This window comes from Chiloscyllium punctatum, chromosome 28 (genome assembly GCF_047496795.1).
Source record: "Chiloscyllium punctatum isolate Juve2018m chromosome 28, sChiPun1.3, whole genome shotgun sequence".
NCBI classification, from domain to species: Eukaryota; Metazoa; Chordata; class Chondrichthyes; order Orectolobiformes; family Hemiscylliidae; genus Chiloscyllium; species Chiloscyllium punctatum.
Genome location: NC_092766.1, coordinates 14,850,114 through 14,867,968, shown reverse-complemented (window position 1 = coordinate 14,867,968; position 17,855 = coordinate 14,850,114). Strand labels below are relative to the sequence as shown.

General features: G+C 50.4%; 1 protein-coding gene across 1 annotated transcript in view; it reads left to right on the top strand.

Annotated features, from left to right (window-relative positions):
* Window positions 1-3,596: 3,596 nt before the first annotated feature.
* Window positions 3,597-17,855, top strand: part of LOC140454030 (ras-related protein Rab-13-like) — a 46,987-nt gene continuing 32,728 nt past the window's right edge. Inside the window, exon 1 of the mRNA XM_072548977.1 lies at window positions 3,597-3,804. Coding sequence (XP_072405078.1) covers window positions 3,681-3,804 — 124 coding nt within the window. The 5' untranslated portion in view covers window positions 3,597-3,680. The remainder of the gene's footprint in view (window positions 3,805-17,855) is intronic.

The following is a 17,855-nucleotide window of genomic DNA, read 5'->3' as shown; positions in this document are numbered from 1 at the left end:
GCTGAATAGGCTGGGGGCTGTTTTCGCTGGAGTGGCAGAGGCTGAGGGATGACCTTATAGAGGTTTATAAAATCACGAGGAGTATGGATAGGGTAAATAGACAAGGTATTTTCCCCAGGGTAGGGGAGTCCAAAACCAGAGGGTGAGAGGGGAAAGATTTCAAAGGAACCTAAGGGGCAACTTTTTTCATGCAGGGGTGGTAAGTGTATGGAGTGAGCTGCCAGAGGAAGTGGTGCAGGCTGGTATAATTAAAACATTTTTAAAAGGCATCTGGATGGGGGACATGAATAGGAAGGGTTTGGAGGGATATGGGCCAAATGCCAGCAAATGGGACTCGATTAATTTAGGATATCTGGTCAGCATGGATGAGTTCGACCAAAGGGTCTATTTCTGTGCTGTACATCTCTATAATTCTATGAGAGATCAGTACATGACAACAGCACAAAAGCAAGGAAGAGATGCTAAAAATCTCCAAATTTGGAAGATTGTGTTCACTGCTAGGCACCTTATTTCGAGTCAGAGAGATGTACAGCATGGAAACACACCGTTCGGTCCAATTTGTCCATGCCGACCAGATATCCTAACCTAATCTCATCCCATTTAGAATTATAGAGATGTACAGCACAGAAACAGACCCTTTGGTCCAACCCATCCATACCAACCAGATATCACAACCTAATCTCGTCCCATTTGCCAGCACCCGGCCCATATCCCTCCAAACCCTTCCTATTCATATACCCATCCAGATGCCTTTTAAATACTGTAATTGTACTAGTCTCCACCACTTCCTCTAGCAGCTCATTCCATACACATACTACTCTCTGCGTGAAAAAAGTTACCCCCTAGATCTCTTTTATATCTTTCCCCCTCTCACCCTAAACCTATGCCCTCTAGTTCTGGACTCCCCCGCCCCAGGGAAAAGACTTTGTCTATTTATCGTATCCATGCCCCTCATGATTTTATTAACCTCTATAAAGTTACCCTTCAGCCACCAATGCTCCAGGGAAAACAGCCCCAGCCGGGTCAACCTCTCCCAAACCCTCCAACCCTGGCAACATCCTTGCAAATCTTTTCAGAACCTTTTCAAGTTTCACAACATCCTTCCGATAGGAAGGAGACCAGAATTGCACGCAATATTCCAACAGTGGCCTAACCAATGTCCTGTACAGCCACAACATGACCTCCCAACTCCTGTACTCAATACTCTGACCAATAAAGGAAAGCATACCAAACGCCGTCTTCACTATCCTATCTACCTGCAACTCAGGCAGGATATTAAAGACCTAGAGAGAGTTCAAAGGTGATTTATTTTGGAATGATACCAGGAAAGAGAGATTTAGGACAGAAGGAAAGATTACAGAATTGGAGCTGTGAAGGGATGACCTTATTAAACATTTTTTTTTGACCAGATAAAGAAGACTTTTCTGTTTCCATTAGATGCTACACAGAGGGTGGTGGGCATTTGGAGCGCGTTGCCAGCAGAGGTGGTAGAGGCAGGCACGGTAGATTCATTCAAGATGCGTCTGGATAAATACATGAGTAGGTGGGGAGCAGAGGGATACAGATGCTTAGGAACTGACCGAGAGGTTTAGACAGTGCATTTGGATCGGCTCAGGCTTGGCGGGCTGAAGGGCCTGTTCCTGGGCTGTACATTTTCTTTGTCAACTAAGGGAGGTCACAATTTCACGACTTTCAGTGAGATGTATTTACTCAAGAGTTGTGAAGATTTGCAATGCGCTGCTTGGGAGAGTGGTGCGGGTGGATCCCATAGGATGTGTGAAAGGAGACATATATTTGAAAGTGATGAATTTGAGGAGACAGGGATGGGGAATGGGACTGGCCGGGGAGCTCTTTCAGCAACTGAAAAGCAAAACTGTAAAATCCTGTGTCCTTCACAGGTTTTGCCGTGGAGAAAAGTTGCTTTGAGCATAGGGGCAACTGTTTTTCAAGTCAGTAGCCAAACATAAACCACACGAAACTGAGAACAAAGAATCCATCATTAAGGATGAGGTTTCTAAATTCTTAGAGCAGAGTCTGATTAGAACAAGTCAACATGGATTTACTAAGGGGAGGTCATGCCTGACAAACCTGTTGGTATTCTTTGAAGAGGTGACAAGTAGGTTAGACCAGGGAAACCCAGTGGATGTGGTCTATCTAGACTTCCAAAAGGCCTTTGATAAGGTGCCACACGGGAGGCTGCTGAGCAAGGTGAGGGCCCATGGTGTTCGAGGTGAGCTACTGGGATGGATTGAGGATTGGCTGTCTGACAGAAGGCAGAGAGTTGGGATAAAAGGTTCTTTTTCAGAATGGCAGCTGGTGACGAGCGGTGTCCCGCAGGGTTCTGTGTTGGGGCCACAGCTGTTCACTTTATATATTAATGATCTGGATGAAGGGACTGGGGGAATTCTAGCGAAGTTTGCAGATGATACGAAGTTAGGTGGACAGGCAGGTAGTACTGAGGAAGTGGGGAGGCTGCAGAAGGATCTAGACAGTTTGGGAGAGTGGTCCAGGAAATGGCTGATGGAATTCAACGTAAATAAATGCGAGGTCTTGCACTTTGGCAAAAAGAATAAAAGCATAGACTACTTTCTAAACGGTGAGAAAATTCGTAAAGCCAAAGTACAAAGGGATCTGGGAGTGCTAGTCGAGGATTCTCTAAAGGTCAACATGCAGGTTGAGTCCGTGATTAAGAAAGCGAATGCAATGTTGTCACTTATCTCAAGAGGGTTGGAATATAAAAGCACCGTTGTGCTACTGAGACTTTATAAAGTTCTGGTTAGGCCCCAGTTGTAGTACTGTGTCCAGTTTTGGTCCCCACACCTCAGGAAGGACATACTGGCACTGGAACGTGCCCAGCGGAGATTCATACGGATGATCCTTGGAATGGTAGGTCTAACATATGAGGAACGGCTGAGGATCCTGGGATTGTATTCATTGGAGTTTAGAAGATTAAGGGGAGACTTAATAGAGACGTACAAGATAATACATGGCTTGGAAAGGGTTTGACGCTAGGAAATTGTTTCCGTTAGGCGAGGAGACTAGGACCCGTGGACACAGCCTTAGAATTAGAGGGGGTAAATTCAGAACAGAAATGCGGAGACATTTCTTCAGCCAGAGAGTGGTGGGCCTGTGGAATTCATTGCCGCGGAGTGCAGTGGAGGCCGGGACGCTAAATGTCTTCAAGGCAGAGATTGATAGATTCTTGTTGTCTCGGGGAATTAAGGGCCACGGGGAGAATGCGGGTAAGTGGAGTTGAAATGCCCATCAGCCATGATTGAACTCGATGGGCCGAATGGCCTTACTTCCACTCCTATGTCTTATGGTCTTAAGATGGGGGGGGGGGGGGGTAGTGTAGTGGGACAACATTTCATATTCAATATGATGTTCCCCTGATTCAAATCAGGCGACGCTGCAATTTTTGTTTTTAAAAAAAGTTTGTAGGGAAAATGAAACTTTTTTTTTTGGAAGGTGGAGGGCGAATTAGTTTATTCTCTTCCTGGGGAGGATAGCAAATGCAAAAGAGGGGAAGAAGGTTGTTGGCTGGGAATTGCTGAGGGAGGGTTTGGCGATGAGCGGGCGTCGGTCTTTCAATAAAAGCCACTCCTTCGTGAGTTTTCTCCTCGTTTCCCTCCCCCCCGAAAAGCAACAAAACTTCCCCGAGCCAGGGATTGGGCGCTAAAATGGCGAAAGCCTACGATCATCTCTTCAAACTGCTGCTGATCGGGGACAGTGGGGTGGGAAAGACCTGTCTGATTATCCGCTTTGCCGATGACAACTTCAACAGCACTTACATCTCCACCATCGGTGAGTCTCAGGGGAGAGAGAAAGACACACACACACACAGAGAAACTTTTCCCCCTCTCTCTTCTTCCCTCCCTGTCTCTCTCTCTCTCTCTCTTCCCTCTGACTTTCTGTCGACCGCTTTCTTTCTGAGAAACGCTGTTTTGTCTGAATGCAAGACAGACCCCTCTCCCATCCCACCTCTTGGAAAAGAAAATGTTTCTTTCAGAACAGGGACAGGTTGAAAGGTTTCTTTCGAAATCAAAGGTCGCTTGAGATGTTTCTTCCTGGGTGAGACAGACTGGGACCTCCTGATTCATTTTTTTCTCTGGATAAAACTGATACTTGATTTGTTTTCTTCCCTCCTCCTCCCCCCTTCCTGCCTGGTTAGCCCAGCTCTCTTTGTTTTCTTGAGTTTGACCAGCTGCCCGTATCTCTGTCTCATCAAACTCACCCCCACTGGTGGCTGTGTGGTGTGACTTGAGGGAGGCGCATATTTTTCATTGGTATGATTTCAGTGGGGCACGGTTGGTATCGAGAGGGGGACACTTTGGAGCACACCTATATGTCTCACACCCCCCCACCCCCCCAATCCTGTACCCTCAACCCATTCCCTTAGACCCCGTTCCATTTGGGTGGCACAGTGGCTCAGTGGTTGGCACCACAGCACCTGGGCTGGATTCCACCCTCAGGCGACTGTTTACATGTTTCCCCCCCACCCCCATGTTTGCGTGGGTTTCCTTCTGAGTCCTCTGCACAGTCCAAAGCTGTGCAGGTTGAGGTGGAATGGCCATGCCAAATTGCCCTGTAGTGCTCAGGGATGAGCAGGTTAGGGTGGAATGGCCATGCTGAATTAGATTAGGTTACTACAGTGTGGAAACAGGCCCTTCGGCCCAACAAGTCCACACCGCCCCGCCGAAGCGCAACCCACCCATACCCCTACATCTACCCCTTACCTAACATTATGGGCAATTTAGCATGGCCAATTCACCTGACCTGCACATCTTTGGACTGTGGGAGGAAACTGGAGCACCCGGAGGAAACCCACGCAGACACGGGGAGAACGTGCAAACTCCACACAGTCAGTCGCCTGAGGCGGGAATTGAACCCAGGTCTCTGGCGCTGTGAGGCAGCAGCGCTAACCACTGTGCCACCGTGCCGCCCAATTGTCCCATGGTGTTCAGGGATGTGCAGGGTAGGGTGGATTGGCCATGCTAAATTGTCGTGTAGTGCCAGGGATGAGCAGGTTAGGGTGGAATGGCCATGCTAAATTGTCCTGTGGTGCCCAGGGATGTGTAGGTTAGGGTGGATTGGCCATGCTAAATTGTCCTGTGGTGTTCAGGGATGTGTAGGTTAGGGTGGATTGACCATGCTAAATTGTCCCATGGTGTTCAGGGCTGTGTAAGTTAGGGTGGATTGGCCTTGGGAAATTTTGGTGGCTGTGTGGTGTGATTTGAGGGAGGCATATATTTTTCATTGGTATGATTTCAATGGGGCACGGTTGGTATTGAGAGGGGGACACTTTGGAGCACACCTATATGTCTCACCCCCCCCCTCCCCCCCCCCCCCCCCCCCCCCCAATCCTGTACTCTCAACCCATTCCCTTAGACCCCGTTCCATTTGGGTGGCACAGTGGCTCAGTGGTTGGCACCACAGCGCCAGGGACCTGGGCTCGATTCCACCCTCAGGCGACTGTTTACATGTTTCCCCCCCACCCCCATGTTTGCGTGGGTTTCCTCTGAGTGCTCTGGTTTCCTCCCACAGTCCAAAGCTGTGCAGGTTGAGGTGGAATGGCCATGCTAAATTGCCCTGTAGTGCTCAGGGATGAGCAGGTTAGGGTGGATTGGTCATGTTAAATTGTCCTGTAGTGCCAGGATGTGTAGGTTAGGGTGGATTGGCCATACTAAATTGTCCCATAGTGTCCAGGGATGTGCAGGTTAGGGTGGATTGGCCATGGGAAATTGTCCCATAGTGCCCAGGGATGTGCAAGTTAGGGTGGATTGGCCATGCTAAATTGTCCTATCGTGCCCAGGGATGTGCAGGTTAGGGTGGAATGGCCATGCTAAATTGTCCCACAGTGCCCCAGGGATGTGCAGGTTAGGGTGGAATTGGCCATGCTAAATTGTCCCATAGTGCCCCAGGGATGTGCAGGTTAGGGTGGATTGGCCATGCTAAATTGTCCTATCGTGCCCAGGGATGTGCAGGTTAGGGTGGAATGGCCATGCTAAATTGTCCCACAGTGCCCCAGGGATGTGCAGGTTAGGGTGGAATTGGCCATGCTAAATTGTCCCGTGGTGTTCAGGGATGTGCAGGTTAGGGTGGATTGGCCATGGGAAATTGTCCCATAGTGCCCAAGGATGTGCACTCTAGGTGGGTTAGCGGTAGGAAACGCAGGGTTACAGGGGTAGGGTAGAGGGGTCGGATGCTCTTTGAAAGGACCTGATGGGGTGAATGGCCTGTTTCCACACTGTTGGGATTCCATGAATGTGTAGGGTGTGAGATCCTGACAGCCGACCGTTTCCGCCTAGCAGTCTAGAACGAGGAGGGAAGCACGTTCCGACCCGAAAAGCAGATGGAAAGGCACCTTTTCTCTCAGAGGGTCGCTGGTCCTCCCTGGAATGAGCTGAAAATGTGTTGCTGGAAAAGCGCAGCAGGTCAGGCAGCATCCAAGGAGCAGGAGAATCGACGTTTCGGGCGTGAGCCCCTGAAGAAGGGCTCGTGCCCGAAACGTCGATTCTCCTGCTCCTTGGATGCTGCCTGACCTGCTGCGCTTTTCCAGCAACACATTTTCAGCTCTGATCTCCGGCATCTGCAGTCCCCACTTTCACTCAGGAATGAGGCAGGGACAGGGTGTATTTAAAAGCAGAGCTCAATAGCTTCTGACTAACCAGGGAGGCAGTGGGTACAATGTGGGGGGGGGAGGGGGGTAAGCTGTAAAGTGGTGTCGAGGCTGCAGTTAGCTCTGTGATCTTCGTGGCTAGGAGAGCAATCGGGTGGCCTATCCCCTGCTCCTCATGTATAGGTTTGTGAGGAAGAGGCCACGCTGTACGATGTGCACCTTAATTTCCTAGTGGTCCTGCAGTTGTCCTCTTGCTTGGAGGTGTGTGAGACCACTTTCTGCTGCAGGACCCAAATGCGTTACCGGCGCAGTGCTGAGGGAGTGCCGCGCTGCCGGAGGGAGGGGGCGGGCATGTGTTTCGGAAAAGCCGTCAAACTGAGCAGTCTGCAATGTCGGTTGGGGGCTATGCATCACGTGGCATTCCCAAGAGAGGGTTTGGGGGGTTCTCTCTGGTCAGTATTTCATCCATCTAAAACAAAAAGCCCAGGTTACCTGGAAATTTGTTGGATCTTGCTGTGCACGGTCTGACAAGCACGGTTTGCCCTCCACTGTTGGCATTTCTAGCATTACGGCATTTCCTCGATAGTGCCAGGCTCTCCATGAATATGTGTACCAGGCGGATATTTCCAGTGGGAGTGCCGTCCAGTCAGAGAGCGCGGGCAATGTCAGAGGGTCAGCACTGAGGGAGCAGGCACTGTCGGAGGGTCAGCACTGAGGGAGCAGGCACTGTCGGAGGGTCAGCACTGAGGGAGTAGGCACTGTCAGAGGGTCAGCACTGAGGGAGCGGGCATTGTCGGAGGGTCAGCACTGAGGGAGCGGGCACTGTCGGAGGGTCAGCGCTGAGGGAGCAGGCACTGTCAGAGGGTCAGCACTGAGGGAGCGGGCACTGTCAGACGGTCGGCACTGAGGGAGCGGGCACTGTTGGAGGGTCAGCTCTGAGGGAGTGGGGCACTGTCAGATGGTCAGTGCTGCGGGAGTGGGTGCTGACAGAGGGTCAGTGCTATGGGAGTGGGTGCTGTCGAAGGTCAGTGCTGAGGGAGCGGGTGCTGTCGGAGGGTCAGTGCTGAGGGAAAGGGCGCTGTCGGAGGGTCAGTGCTGAGGGAGCGGGCACTGTCGGCGGGTCAGCGCTGAGGGAGCAGGCACTGTCAGAGGGTCAGCACTTAAGGAGAGCCACACTGTCAGAGGGTCAGAGCTGAGGGAACAGGCACTGTTGGTGGATCAGCGCTGAGGGAGCACCGCACTGTCGGTGGGATCAGTGCTGATGGAGAGCTGCGCTGTTGAGGGTCAGCGCCAAGGGAGCGGCACTGTCTGAGAGACACTAGTAGTGGATGCCACATCGTCGTAAAGTCAGCACCATGAGAGTGCTACCCTGTTGGCGAGTCGGCACTGAGGGAGTACTACCCCCTTCTCCGCATCAGTTCTGAAGGAATGCTGCACTGTTGGAGTAGCCTTCTCCCTGATGAGACATGAAAGAAAGATTCTCTTGCCCCCTCAGGTAAATATTCAAGATTCCATGACACTATTTGGAAGCAGAGCTGGGAAGGGGAGTTTACCCAGTGTCCTGGGGTCATCCTTCAACCAACATCACCAAAAGAGATAGTTGCTCATTCTATCTCATTGCTGCCAGTGGGAATGTGCTGTGCTTTGACTCAGGACTTCTGCAGTCGCTATACAAATGAAAGTGTTGCCTTTCCTATCAACCGGTGTGAGGTTTTATGAGTAATCTTCAGCAATCTGAGAGAGCGTGCAGACTTCAGGCGTGGTTATCAGTTGGGGAGAGACATTTTGTTTTTAGCTTCATGTATCTCTGGCTATTTAATGCGGGGGTCAAAGAAAGTGCTTGTATTTTTGTCACCTCAGAACATCCCAGGGCTCATCGCAGCCAATGGTCAGCCACTGTTGTGAGGTTCAGAAAAGATTTACAAGGATGTTGCCAGGGTTGGAGGGTTTGAGCTACAGGGAGAGGCTGAACAGGCCGGGGCTGCTTTCCCTGGAGCGTCGGAGGCTGAGGGCTGACCTTATAGAGGTTTATAAAATCATGAGGGGCATGGATACGGTAAATAGACAAGGTCTTTCCTCTGGATTGGGGGAGTCCAGAACTAGAGTGGCATAGCTTTAGCGTGAGAGGGGAAAAATGTAAAAGAGGGACCTAAGGGGCAACATTTTCCCACAGAGGGTGGTGTGTGTATGGAATGAGCTGCCAGAGGAAGTGGTGGAGGCTGGTACAATGACAATATTTAAAAGGTATCTGGATGGGGACATGAATAGGAAGGGTTTGGAGGGATATGGGACAAGTGCTGGCAAATGGGACGAGACTAATTTGGGATATCTGGTCAGCTTGGACAAGTTGAACCAAGTGTCTTTTTCTGTGCTGTACATCTCTATGACTCTCTGACCAAATAATAGAGTTCTTCCACGATTCTTTGTTGAAAGGATGCATATTGGGTGCCCCAGTGGTTAGCACTGCTGCTTCACAGCACCAGGTTCGATTCCAGCCTTGGGTGACTGTCTGTCTGTGTGGAGTTTGCACATTCTCCCCGCGTCTGCGTGGGTTTCCTCCCATAATGCAAAGGTGTGCTTGCCAGGCGGATTGGCCATGCTAAGTTGCCCATTGTGTTAGATACGTTAGTCAGTGGTAAATTTCGGGTGGGGGTCTGGGTGGATTACTGTTCAGAGGGTCAGTGTGGACTTGTTGGGCTGAAGGGCCTGTTTCCACACTGTAGGGAAGCTAATCATATTGGCCTCAAGGACACTAAGTCTCTTCAAGAGAGCAGCCTTGATATATTTTACATGCAGACTGGAGGGAAGGCAGGAGTTGGGGTTAATGCCCTCATTGCCCATTGTAAACACTGATCTGGAAACTTTAGGCCTGCTATAGACAATAGGTGCAGGAGTAGGCCATTCTGCCCTTCGAGCCTGCACCACCATTCAATATGATCATGACTGATCAGCCTTAATCAGTATCCTGTTCCTGCCTTATCTCCATAACCCTTGATTCCACGATCCTTGAGAGCTCTATCCAACTCTTTCTTCAATGAATCCAGAGACTGGGCCTCCACTGCCCTCAGGGGCAGAGCCTTCCACACAGCCACCACTCTCTGGGTGAAGAAGTTTCTCCTCAGCTCTGTCCTAAATGGTCTACCCCGTATTTTTAAGCTGCGTCCTCTGTCTCTGCAGCTAACCGAGCAATATCCGAAACCAGAAATACGTGCGAGAGCCTTCGAATCTATTATTAAGCTTAGCTTTTGCATTGCCTGCCTCAGAGTCCCGGCAAGTGGTTCAGGATTTTCAGACTTGAGCAGAACAGGAGTAGACTCGGGTCAAGTGAGGATTATAAGAGCCAGGACTGTGGGAGGGAACCCGCACAGACACTGGGAGAATGTGCAAACGCCACACAGATGGTCGCCTGAGGTGGGAATCGAACCCAGGTCCCTGGCACTGTGAGGATAAAGTTTAAAAAAAATCACACAACGCCAGGATATGGTCCAACAGGTTTACTTGGAAGCATTGGCTACCTGATGAAGGAACAGTGCTCCGAAAGCTAGCGCTTCCACATAAACCTGTTGGACAATAACCCTGGGTTTGTGCGATTTTTAACTTTTACCTTTAGAGAGGACATTAAATCAAGGTGTTCAAAATCACAAAGGCTCTGGACAGAGTCGCTGGAACAAATTATGTGAATCTAGAGTGGTGGGGGGGGAGTGGTGGTGGGGTGCAGGGGTTAAAAGTAATTGACAGCAGGGCGGCACAGTGGCTCAGTGGTTAGCACTGCTGCCTCACAGCGCCAGGGACCCGCGTTCAGTTCCCCGCCCCGGGCAACTGCCTGTGTGGAGTTTGCACATTCTTCCCTCGTGTCCGCGTGGGTTTCCTCTGGGTGCTCCAGTTTCTTCCCACAATCCAAAGATGTGCAGGTTAGGGTGGATTGACCATGCTAAATTGTCCCATAGTGTTAGGTGGATTAGTCAGAGGGAAATGGGTCTGGGTGGGTTACTCTTCAGAGGGTCAGTGCGGACTTGTTGGGCCGAAGGGCCTGTTTCCAAACTGTAGGGAATCTAATGTTAAAAAAAAATGTGAGCCAAGGTTAAAAAATGTGTGGTTAGGGTCTGGAATATGCTACCTGAGGGTGTGGTGGAAGGCAGGTTCAAAACCGAGGCTTTCAAGAGGGAGGTGGACTGTTACTTGAAAAGGAAGTAGGGTTGGGAGAGAATCGCACCGATGGGCCGAGTGTCCTCTTTCTTGCACTGTAACCATTCGATGATTCATGGGTGAAACACAGAATATATGCCCAGCCTTTTCGTGTCTTGCGGTGACCCAGCATTATTCTGGGAAATCTGGGTCAGGCCGTGGGTAGGCAGGAATTCCAGATTCGATTCCAGCTCCTGACTTTCGACACAGCAGTGCACATCCCCTCTGTCTTTTTGCGCACACATTCCACGGCCGCAGCAGTGAGTTGGGCCAAATATTTACGATGTAAGTCAGTGATTAAATAACTGCATCTCAAAAAGCCAACAGTTTGCAAACTGCGAGGCGGTTTTATGTTCTCTCCGCCCACACCTCCAACGCATTTCAATTTCCACACCTTTCAGAGACTCTCCACTGCTGAAACAGGCCATCGGCCCATCAGTCCGCTCTGAACAGCATACCCACCCAGATCCATCCCCCGATCCCTGTCCCCTACATTTCCCATGTCCAATCTGCCTTAACCTGCACATCCCTGGGCACTACGGGACAATTTAGCATGGCCATTCCACCCTAACCTGCTCATCCCTAGGCACTGTGGGACAATTTAGCATGGCCAATCCACCCTAACCTACACATCCCTGGGCACTATGGGACAATTTAGCATGGCAATCCACCCTAACCTGCACATCCCTGGACACTATGGGACAATTTAGCATGGCCAATCCACCCTAACCTGCACATCCCTGGACACTATGGGACAATTTAGCATGGCCAATCCACCCTAACCTGCACATCCCTGGGCACTACGGGACAATTTAGCATGGCCAATCCACCCTAACCTGCACATCCCTGGGCACTACGGGACAATTTAGCATGGCCAATCCACCCTAACCTGCTCATCCCTGGGCACTATGGGACAACTTATCAGCGTTCCAAAATAATTTCCCTCCCCTCCCCTATCAGCGTTCAAAAACTTTCCCCCCAGACATGATCGATGATGCTCTCCACCGCATCTCCTCCACTTCCCGCTCCTCCACCCTTGAGCCCCGCCCCTCCAACCGCCACCAGGACAGAACCCCACTGGTCCTCACCTACCACCCCACCAACCTCCATATACATTGTATCATCCGTCGTCATTTCCGCCACCTCCAAATGGATCTCACCACCAGGGATATATTTCCCTCCCCTCCCCTATCAGCGTTCAAAACTGTTCTACAATTTAGCACAGCCAATCCACCCTAACCTGCACATCCCTGGACACTAGTGACAATTTAGCATGGCCAATCCCCCCAACGTGCACATCGCTGGGCACTACGGGACAATTTAGCATGGCCAATCCACCCTAACCTGCACGTCCCTGGGCACTATGGGACAATTTAGCATGGCCAACCCACCCTAACCTGCACATCCCTGGGCACTACGGGACAATTTAGCATGGCCAATCCACCCTAACCTGCACGTCCCTGGGCACTATGGGACAATTTAGTATGGCCAATCCACCCAAACTTGCACATTGCTGGGCACTATGGGACAATTTAGCATGGCCAATCCACCCTAACCTGCACGTCCCTGGGCACTATGGGACAATTTAGCTTGGCCAATCCACCCTAACCTGCACGTCCCTGGGCACTATGGGACAATTTAGCATGGCCAATCCACCCGAACCTGCTCATCCCTGGACACCATGCGACAATCTAGCATGGCCATTCCACCCTGACCTGTACACCTTTGGACTGTGGGAGGAAGTCAGAGCACCCAGAGGAAATGCAGGCAGACACTGGCGAGAATGTGGAAACTCCACACCTGAAGGTGGAATCGAACCCAGGTCCCTGGCACCATGAGTTGGCAATGCTAACTCCTGAGCCACTATCAAAGCCATGACTGGAGAGTAGAGAGTGAGAGACGGTCAGAGGAAGCGATGGCACACAAGAGAGCAAGGGAGAGGAAGGCAATGAGCCAAGGTCTAACATATGACTCTATGACTGGGTAGTGGGACTTCCCCTCTACAATGCAACCGCACCCAAGTGAGATCTCACTGTATCTTGCCATCAATAGAAAGATGGCCTGTCAAATCTGGTCAAAATTCCATCTTTTGAAGGCAGCCTACAGATTAGGGTTTAATGGGGAAAGGTGTGTGCAGGAGCAAGTGACAAGTGAGGCCTACATCACAGGCTTAGCATTCCAAATCACCACTTTAAAAATTAAATCTTTTCCAAAATATTCCAGAAGCCTGCAGGAAATTGCTCCAATTAAAATAGAGGAAGGAAATGGGCAATTGAGGGTCATGTCCCAAAGTGTTTAAATCGTCCTGAATCACGGTGTCCTCTCTCTTCTGTTTTTTTATCTGTTTTTTGAATTTCCCCAAATCTTTCCAAGTGCTCAAACAATCATTCCACAAACCAACCCACCCCGCCCGCCCCAGACAAAAAAAAAACCCTCACCAAACCACCCACTCCCAAGCCACTGGTCTGCCAACAAGGCAATCACTCTGATCCCAGGCTTCAGCCAGTCCTGCTAGGCCGACTTGACAAATGTGCATCCTCTGGATTCAACTTTCTGGACGTGCTTCCTGTCAGGATCATAGTCTCCAGGATGCTAGCAGTTGTCAATGGTGATTCAAACATCTCAGGTTCAAAACTCCCAAGGGTTGAACTCAAAAATCAAGGACAATAGACAATAGGTGCAGGAGTAGGCCATTCTGCCCTTCGAGCCTGCACCACAGGAAGATAGCTCTCTGTGGCAGCACTGGGTCTTTCTGACCAGAAATGCCATAATTTTGAACAAGGGTTTGAATGCAATGGGCGGCACGGTGGCACAGTGGTTAGCACTGCTGCCTCACAATGCCTGAGACCCAGGTTCAATTCCTGCCTCAGGTGACTCTCTGTGTGGAGTTTGCACGTTCTCCCCCCGTGTCTGCGTGGGTTTCCTCCGGGTGCTCCGGTTTCCTCCCATAGTCCAAAGATGTGCAGGTTAGGTGAATTGGCCACGCTAAATTGCCCATAGTGTTAGGTAAGGGGTAAATGTAGGGGAATGGGTGGGTTGCGCTTTGGCGGGGCGGTGTGGACTTGTTGGGCCGAAGGGCCTGTTTCCACACTGTAAGTAATCTAATCTTGCAATCAAAAGAGAAAAAGCTGGAAAATCTCAGCAGATCTGGCAGCATCTGTAAGGAGAGAAAAGAGCTGGCGTTTCGAGTCTAACTGACCCTTTGTCAAAGCTATAAAAAGGGAGAAAGGGCTTTTGCCCGAAACGTCGATTTCAAAGCTACTTGGATGCTGCCTGAACTGCTGTGCTCTTCCAGCACCACTAATCCAGAATCTGGTTTCCAGCATCTGCAGTCATTGTTTTTACCTCGTATTTATACTAGGCTGAGAGAAGGTGAGTCATGGCTCCAGAAGCAAAGGTAGCAGTAAAGAGGTGATAGTGCATGGAGAGATTATAGGGACATTAGGAGCTGTGAATGACCAAGGCTGAAGTCAGTGCTAAATTAAAAATCACACAACACCAGGTTATAGTCCAACAGGTTTAATTGGAAGCACACTAGCTTTCGGAGTGACGCTCCTTCATCAGGTGATAGTGGTCGCTCCAAAAGCTAGTGTGCTTCCAATTAAACCTGTTGGACTATAACCTGGTGTTGTGTGATTTTTAACTTTGTACACCCCAGTCCAACACCGGCATCTCGAAGTCAGTGCTATGTGACAAAATATGTAGGGGATGGGTGAAGCAGAGGCAAAATGGAAACACAGGAGAAGGGTAGCAAAGGGGGAAGAGGAGAGGAAAAAGGTGATGAGAGAGTGCGGAGTGAGAGAAAGGGAGACAATCGAGAAATAAGAGGTACAGAACAGTGAAAAAAAAATATAGAAACCAAAGATAAGTGAAATAAATAAAATAAAATTACGGAGCAGAATGAAAACAGAGGGGTCGAGGTGGGATCATCATCTGAAGTTGTTAAATTCAACGTTGAGACCGGCAGGCTGTAACGTGCCTAGTCGGAAGATGGGATGCTTTTCCTGCAGTTTGCATTGGGCTTCACTGGAATATTGCAGCAGGCCAAGGACAGACATGTGGGTATGGGAGCAGGATTGGGTGTTGAAGGGGCAAGCCACGGGAAGGTCCGGGACCTGATTGCGTACAGATGCAACGTTTTGCCTCCTGTCCCAAAGGGGCTCAGTGGTCAGCGCTGCTGCCCCACAGCACCAGGGACCTGGGTTCGATCCCAACCTCGGGCGACTGTCTGTGTGGAGTTTGCACATTCTCCCCGTGTCTGCGTGGGTTTCCTCTGGGTGCTCCGGTTTCCTCCCACAGTACAAAAGATTAGCAGGTTAGGTGAATTGGTCGTGCTAATTTGCCCATCGTGTTAGGTGCGTTAGTCAGGGGGAAATGTAGGGGAATGGGTCTGGGTGGGTTACTCTTCGGAGGGTCAGTGTGGACTTGTTGGGCCGAAGGGCCTGTTTCCATACTGTAGGGAATGTAATCTTAAAAAAAAGGTGGGCATAATGTTCATGAACTGCCATATTTACGACAAAGGGTAGCAAAACAGAGTGCAACTACAGAGAAGGTGCAGAGAGAAAGAGAGAGATCACAATTTAACGTTTGAACGGTCCAGTCAGTTCCCAGTTTCTAAGGATGTTACCAGGGGGAAGGATGTTGTGCAACTTGAAAAGATTTACAAGAATGTTGCCAGGGTTGGAGGGTTTGAACTATAGGGAGAGGCTGAACAGGCTGGGGCTGTTTTCCCTGGAGTGTCGGAGGCTGAGGGGTGACCTTATAGAGGTTTATAAAATCATGGGGGCATGGATAGGGTAAATAGACAAGGTCTTTTCCCTGGGGTGGGGGAAGTCCAGAACTAGAGGGGCATATGTTTAGGGTGAGAGGGGAAAGATATAAAAGGGACCTAAGGGGCAACTTTTTCACACAGAGGGTGGTACGTGTATGGAATGAGCTGCCAGAGGAAGTGGTGGAGGCTGGTACAATGACAACATTTAAGAGGCATCTGGTTGGGTATATAAATAGGAAGGGTTTGGGCCAAGTGCTGGAAAATGGGACTAGATTAGTTTAGGATATCTGGTCGGCATGGACAAGTTGGACCCAAGAGTCTGTTTCCGTGCTGTACATCTCTATGACTCTACGCCTAGTAAGGGCTTGAGTTATAAGGAGAGACGAGGTAAGCTGGGATGGTTTTCACTGGAACATAGGAGATTGAAGGGTGACCTTGTAGAAGTTTATGAAATCACGAGATCAGTTGCCTAGAAAAAGTATTTTCCCTTCGGTTGGAGGGGAGTGGGGTTCAAAACTAGAGGGCATAAGGTGGAAGGAGAAAGATTTAAAAGGGAACTGAGGAACGAGTTTTTCACACAGAGGGTGGTTTCTATGTGGAATTAACTGCCCGAGGAAGTGTAGATGCAGGTATATTCTTGACATTTAAAAGACATTTGGACAGGTATGCAAGCAGGGAAGGTTTTGGAAGGTTTAGAAGGATATGGGCCAAACGCAGGCAAATGGGACTGGTTCAGCTTGAGAAACTTGGCTAGCATGGCTGAGTTGGGTTGAAGGGTCTGTTTCTGTGCCATTGAACTCTATTGCAAACTTCCGAATGGTTACCTGTTAAATCTTACAGAGTAAAGCTTCTTCTACTCTTTTAAACTGAAAGTAAAGCTCCCCCTTCACTGTCCCCCCTATCAAGCACTCCCAGGACAAGGACAGCAAGGGGTTAGATACAGAGTAAAGCTCCCTCTACACTGTCCCCCCCAACAACCACTCCCAGGACAAGTACAGCACGGGGTTAGATACAGAGTAAAGCTCCCCTACACTGTTTCCACCCCCCCCCCATCAAACACTCCCAGGACAGGGACAGCATGGGGTTAGATACAGAGTAAAGCATCCTCTACACTCTCCCCATCAAATACTCCAAGGACAGGGACAGCACAGAGTTAGACACAGAGTAAGGCTCCCTCTACACTGTCCCCCATCAAACACTCCCAGGACAGGGACAGCACGGGGTTAGATACAGAGTAAAGCTTCCTCTACACTGTCCCCCATCAAACACTCCCAGGACAGGGACAGCACGGGGTTAGATATGGAGTAAAGCTCCCTCTACACTGTCCCCCATCAAACACTCCCAGGACAGGGACAGCACGGGGTTAGATACAGAGTAAAGCTTCCTCTACACTGTCCCCCATCAAACACTCCCAGGACAGGGACAGCACGGGGTTAGATATGGAGTAAAGCTCCTTCCATGCCATTCCCATTCCACCATCCTCCACAGTCACAGTTGGGAAAGAGTGGAGTCTCTAGCTCAGTGACACTGGGAGGTTCTTATGCCATCTCCTGTTCTGTTCCTGCCAAGATCTTCCAGGGTGCTGGCACCTGACTAGACTCATCCCAGAGTGAACCTAGGCATCAATGTTGTACCCTTGCCAGACTACCTCTTGCATCAACTTTACCAGTTTAAAATCCAGGGATCACGATTAGAAACCATGTTTGATCTTTTCCCTTGCCTCTTTCAAAGGGTCAGCGCTGAGGGAGGGGGTGCTGTCGGAGGGTCAGCGCTGAGAGAGGGGGTGCTGTCGGAGGGTCAGCGCTGAGGGAGGGGGTGCTGTCAGACGGTCAGCGCTGAGGGAGGGGGCACTGTCGGAGAGTCAGTGCTAAGGGAGGGAGCGGGCACTGTCGGAGGGTCAGTGCTAAGGGAGGGAGCGGGCACTGTCGGAGGATCAGTGCTGAGGGAGGGGACGCTGTTGGAGGCTCAGTACTGGGAGAGTGCTGCACTGTTGGAGGGTCAGTACTGAGGGAACGCTGCATTTTCAGAAGGTCAGTACTGAGGGAGCACTGCACTGTAGGTGGGTCATTGTTGGGGGAGCACTGCACTGTCGGAGGGTCATTGCTGAGGGAGCGGCGCACTGTCGGAGGGTCAGCGCTGAGGGAGTGCCGCACTGTCGGAGGGTCAGTGCTGAGGGAGTGCCGCACTGTTGGAGGGTCAGTACTGAGGGAGCGCCGCATTGTCGGAGGGTCAGTGCTGAGGGAGTGCCGCACTGTCAGAGGGTCAGTACTGAGGGAGTGC